This window comes from Chiloscyllium plagiosum, chromosome 41 (genome assembly GCF_004010195.1).
Source record: "Chiloscyllium plagiosum isolate BGI_BamShark_2017 chromosome 41, ASM401019v2, whole genome shotgun sequence".
Lineage (NCBI taxonomy): Eukaryota > Metazoa > Chordata > Chondrichthyes > Orectolobiformes > Hemiscylliidae > Chiloscyllium > Chiloscyllium plagiosum.
This window is the reverse complement of record NC_057750.1, coordinates 4,283,948-4,289,947: the sequence shown is the minus strand read 5'-3', so window position 1 is coordinate 4,289,947 and position 6,000 is coordinate 4,283,948. Positions and strand designations below refer to the sequence as shown.

Below are 6,000 nucleotides of genomic sequence, written 5' to 3'. Positions count from 1 at the left end.
TGTGGACTCGTTGGGCCGAAGGGCCTGTTTCCACACTGTAAGTAATCTAATCTAATCTAAAAAAAACTGTTTCAAAGAGGAGGAGACATCTCTCTGGTTAGTATTTGTCCACCACATCATTAGCAAGTGTGATCTGGTCAATATAGCATTGTAGTTTGAGACAGCTTCCTGAATACAAATTGGCTGCTGTGTTTCAGTGACACTTGAGGAGAGATACATCTGCCACAGAGAAGTTTTCTTCCCTCAAACAAAAAAGCCCACTCTTTACAGTGTGTAGAGTTTGTAAATGTTTCCCAAGGCCCAATTTGAATGTGATAATGGGTGCGCAGTCTTATGGAGCAGGGGTGAAGGTCACTGCTGTGTGAAATGTTGTTAATGTTAGTCTACTCCCTATGAGAGGGAGATAGGAAACAGCAAGGTCAGTCAGGATGCCCACTCCCAATGGGTGGGGGGAATGTTTAGCCAGACGACAGAGGGCGAGGTTATGCCTAGCTCTGACAGCCTTCTACAGCGGAACAGCCAGCCGACACTTGAGAAACTTCTCCACTAGCTTTCAGCAGTTGGAGGGGAATTGCTCCAAAGATTCCTCTCCCTCCCTCCAACGTTTTTATTTTGGACCTCTCTCAGTTAGGTAGGAAGAGGAATTCAGGGGCAATGTGATGGTGATGCTGCAGTCACCGTGCTCTGTGGGCTAGGTTTGATAAACCAGTCAGATCCCACTTCCCCACCGCATGCACACATGCGCACACACACACACCAACCGGTTAATTCGCTATTTCCATACAATGCACTTTCTCTAGATAAACAATATCATACTGCCCACAGAAAAAGAGCTGTAAATACCAAATTCCACACATTAACCTCAATCGCTGCTTACTGAAGTTCTAAGCTAGGACTCACTTTGTAACTAACACGGAAGCTAACTGCCAATGGAAAATAAATTCTGCAATGACCTGAGCTTTTAACTGACTGAAGTGACCTGTTGGAGGACTAAAAGCAACTATTTCATTGACTTAACTGACAGTTTCTGCAAATTACACCAGCTCTAAATCACCTTCCCCAAATTAATTTGCACTCTCACTTCCAATACTTCAGTGATTCAATATTGACTCTGCTGGAGGATGGGTTCAGATCCAGTAATGTTATTATACTTTAGATATTAATAAATGTTTATCTGATAGATATTAATCGCAGACTGCATATTGTTTTATTGAAATGTTTCAATTGTATCTCATTCCTGAGTCACAACCTGTACAACAATTTCATCATAAGATGTTCCAAGGCACTTCTCAGAGAATTGTAAAAGGGAAATAACAGTGCTCCATAAGAATGAGAGACAGAAAAAGTACAACATTGCAATAGAACAGCTAGGTTTCAAGGAACATCTTAAGGGAATGGGGAAGGCATAGCAAGAGCGCGCAATTCTGAGTGAGCGCCTGAGAACTCATGCGAGTGAATTAAAATAACAGCTGTGAGGGATGGATAACAAGCACCTCAAGAATGTACCAAAGAAGCACTGTAGACAATAAAGGTCGACGTGGTTGCATTTTTGGATTGGGGAACATTAAGTAATGTGGAAGGTCAATGGTAAACATTCAAAAAGCTCTTGGATAAAATGTAACAATTGCTCATTCATGTCTGGCGTAAAGCTGAAAGGAAAAGCTAGTCCAAACCATGGCTCTCAAAGGGAATTGGAGACAGAAGATCCAAGAAAGAGGCCTATAAATTGGCTAGAGAAAAGAAAACATCAGATCTGAGGAATGGGAGCAGTTTAGAATTCAAAGGAGGACAAAGGGATTGATTAAGAATGGGAAGACAGTGCATGAGAGAAGGCTTGCAAGGAACTTAAAAATAACTGACTAAAATCTTTCCCCAAGGTGTGAAGAGAAGGTTGATGAAGACACAGTCGGTCTCCTGTAGTCAGAAAGGGGAATTCATAATGAAGAATAAAGAATGGCTGACCAACTAAATACGGCCTTTGGTTCTGCATTCACAAAGAAGGACAAATAATATACCAAAAATGTTGGGGATTGCAGGGTTTAGTGAGAGGGAAGAACTGAAGGAAATCTGTATTCGGGAAATGGTGTTGGGAAATTGATGGGATTGGAGGCTGACAAATCCTCAGGGTCTGATAATCTATATTCCAGAGTACTTCAGTAGTTAATGTAACCTCTCCGTTTAAGAAGGGAGGCAGAAAGAAAACTGAGAATTATAGGCCAGTCAACCGGATGGTAGTGGGGAAGATGCTCGAGTTCATTATGATAGTTTTCGTAGCAGTGCACTTAGAAGGCAGTGGTAGAATCACACAGTCAGCATGGATTTATGAAAGGGAAATCACACTTGACAAATACAAAATTCTTCAAAGATGTAACTAGCAGAATTGCTCAGGGGGAGCCAGTGGATGTGGTTTATGTGGACTTTGTTGAAAACCTTCTGAAAATCCCACAATAGATTAAAATTAAAAGTGTAAAATTAAAATGAACGGGATTGTGGACAGTGCTTAGAGATGGATAGAAAATTGGTTGACAGACAGGAATGAAGAATAGGATTAAAGGGGTCTTTTCAGGAATGGCAGGTGGTGACTAATGGTGTACCATACAGATTGGGTTGGAGTGCTGGGAGAGAAAGGATTAAGTGATTGGAATGTGAGAATAGCAGAACAATGGTGTGCCTAACTACCAGACTGGGAAGAACAGACTCCAGTTTGTGCCGTGATTCACCGAAGCATTGCAGATTATATGATTGGCACTAAATTGAGAGATGGGAATGTGCAATGAGATCTGGGTGTCCTCATACATCAATCATGGAAGGCAAGGAAGCAGGTGCAGCAGGCAGTAAGGGCAACAAATGGCATGTTAGCCTTCGTAATGAAAAGATTACTGTGAAGGAGCAGGGACATTTTGTTGCAAATATACAGAGCCTTGGTGAGATTACACCTGAAATAGTTTGTGCAGTTTTCATCTCCTGACAGGAGGATGGATGTTCTTGGTGTAGATTTTAGATTACAATACAGTGTGGAAACAGGCCCTTCGGCCCAACAAGTCCACACTGACCCGCCAAAGCGCAACCCACCCATACCCCTACATTTACCCCTTACCTAACACTACGGGCAATTTAGCATGGCCAATTCACCTGACCTGCACATCTTTGGACTGTGGGAGGAAACCGGAGCACCCGGAGGAAACCCACGCAGACGCGGGGAGAATGTGCAAACTCCACACAGTCGCCAGAGGCGGGAATTGAACCCGGGTCTCTGGCGCTGTAAGGCAACAGTGCTAACCACTGTGCCACCGTGCCGCCCAGAATAGATAGAGTGCAGCAAAGGTTTACCAGACTGATACCTGGGATAACAGGACTGACATATGAGGAAAGGTTAGGGTTATACTCACTGGAGCTCAGAAGAATGAAGGGGAATCTCAGAAACCTATGAAATTCTAACAGGATTAGAGATGGAGATGCAGGAAGATGTTCCTGATGGTTGGGAGTCCAGAACTAGGGGCGAGAGTCTACAGTTACAGGAGAAACCATTGAGGACCAAGAGGATGCGGCAAACAATCCAAAAAATATATTTATTCTGAAAGAGTAAACTGAAGGCCAACATGCCTGTCTGAGCAATACCTCAATTCAAATTCTCATCTTTGTTCAACTCCCCTTCTGCCTTGCCACTTCAAGTCTCCGTAATTTCATCAACCTCATAGCCCTTCAAATTGCTGTGCTCTTCAGATTCTGGTTTCTTGTGCCTCTTCATATAATGAATCGTGGAGCATTGATCTACTCCTGTTCTTATGTTTCCGTTTCTATGTTTATATCATATGAAGCAGTGAGGTATATCTAGTACGTAGTCGGAGAAATAAGATTGCCCTCTCACATCTTGATCCAGGCTACATATTAGACACAGCATTGGGAGATCACAAGGATAAAAGCAACTACCTTAAAATATGTGGTACACGGGGTGAGGACTGTCGCTCCAGGGTATTATGCATATGTACAGGATATGCCGGTCCAACCTCTGATCCAATAGATGCATCGGTCAGCGAGAACAGGGAGACAGCTCTCTGGACTGGTGGAAAGAAGAAACAGAGTTATCATTGGCAAATCCTGTTGGGAGACCCCTTTTTGTTTCATGTCTTTTCTGAAGATTCTCAGTCTTAGCTCAGTGCAGAGCATTCTGCTGTCTGTCAGAAACCCGGGGTTCAAACTCCACTTCAAAGCCTTGCAGTAATCTAGGCCAACATCCCAGTGCAGCACAGTGGTGGGGGAACTGCACTGTCAAAGGTGTCATCTTTTGAAGGTGAATGTTTTTCACATGTTAGTTAGTTTCACTGGATAAAGAGAAGTAAATGAGTTTTGTATGAAGTCTTTATTAAACCAAGCCTGCCTTCCACATGCAAGAAACATTGCTGATGGCATCACTCTAAGATCAGGTTCTCCAGGTGCCTTGACCAGTTCTCCTCAACTTGTACTACGACAACATTGGTTACTTGGTCAATTATCTCACTGCTGTTTGTGGGATCTTACTTAGTACAGATCGGCAGCTGCTTTAACCTACATTACAACAGTGACTACATTTCAAAAATATTCCAAAGATGATCATCTATGCAGCAGCTTTAACACGATAAAGCATCACACAAGTCTTTAGATTAGATTAGATTAGATTACATTACAGTGTGGAAACAGGCCCTTCGGCCCAACAAGTCCACACCGACCCGCCGAAGCGAACCCACCCATACCCCCACATTTACCCCTTACCTAACATTACGGGCAATTTAGCATGGCCAATTCACCTGGCCCTGCACATCTTTGGACTGTGGGAAGAAACCGGAGCACCCGGAGGAAACCCACGCAGACACGGGGAGAACGTGCAAACTCCACACAGTCAGTCGCCTGAGGCGGGAATTGAACCCGGGTCTCTGGCGCTGCGAGGCAACAGTGCTAACCACTGTGCCACCGTGCCGCCCACAATCTTAACAAGGAAAATTGCACACCAAGCCAAGTAAGGACATATGGCAGATAGCCAAAGCCTTGGTCAAACACAGACTTCAAAAGGAATGGGCAGAGAGTTGGAGGGGTTTTGGGAGGGAATTCCAGAACTCGGGGCCCAGGCAGCTAAAGGCAAGGTCACCAGTGTTGGACTGATTAATAATCAGGATATATAATAGACCATAATCACAGAAGCACAGCAATTTGGAAGGCAGGAGGGTTGAAGAGATTACAGAGGCTGGAAGTGGCAAGGCCCTAGAGGAATTTAACAACGATGAGAATTTTAAATCGAGATATTATTTAGGCGGGCATTTTGGACTTTTGATGGACCTTTTCAGAGTGAGTCTATGTTTTGGACCATTTGCCTCCCCCTCCAAAGCCCCGCAATGTGTTTTGTGATGGGCTCAACATGGCACACAAAACACAAGCTCAAATCCTCAAGGAAACATCTGGCAAACGATTGTGGGTTTTCATCAACTCAAGGGCTGCAGACATTTATTAGAGACAGCTGCTCCACAATACGCGGTTAGACACAGAGTGGTGACAATTCAAGAGCACTCCCCCATGGGAACAATCAATTGAACAGGAATAATCATCATCCCTGGTCAAACCCAGGCACATAATTGTATGAAAAAAGTCAATATTAAGGTAACACTATGAATAAAGGCTTCATACAAAACTAATTTACTTTTCTTTATCCCGTGAAACTAACTAACATGTGCAAAACATTCACCTTCAAAATGGGGAATATAACCAACAGCCAATTACAATGCTTTCCAAAACCCTGTTTAGTTTTTGACCAAAATAAAACCATAGTCTCATCACCTAGATTGTATACTCCTGTGTGTCATCCAGCATTTAAAAAGGGACTATTATTCCAGCAATAAAAGAAAGGCAGCTCCTATGAGGCATTATTGTGTACAAATACAGTCAGAACAATACAGTACAGGTGGCAGCTATTTGGCCTATTGAACCTGTGCCAGCTGTGTCAAAGAGCAATCCAGTTAGGTTTGTTTTGCC

At 43.4% G+C, this 6,000-nt stretch overlaps 1 protein-coding gene across 4 annotated transcripts in view; it reads right to left on the bottom strand.

Moving 5' to 3' along the window:
* Positions 1-6,000, bottom strand: part of sipa1l3 (signal-induced proliferation-associated 1 like 3) — a 240,262-nt gene that overhangs the window by 10,490 nt on the left and 223,772 nt on the right. For all 4 annotated transcript variants that reach the window (XM_043680772.1, XM_043680771.1, XM_043680774.1 and 1 more), the window contains one exon: positions 3,931-4,060. In XM_043680772.1, the coding sequence (XP_043536707.1) occupies positions 3,931-4,060 (130 nt within the window). The remainder of the gene's footprint in view (positions 1-3,930; positions 4,061-6,000) is intronic.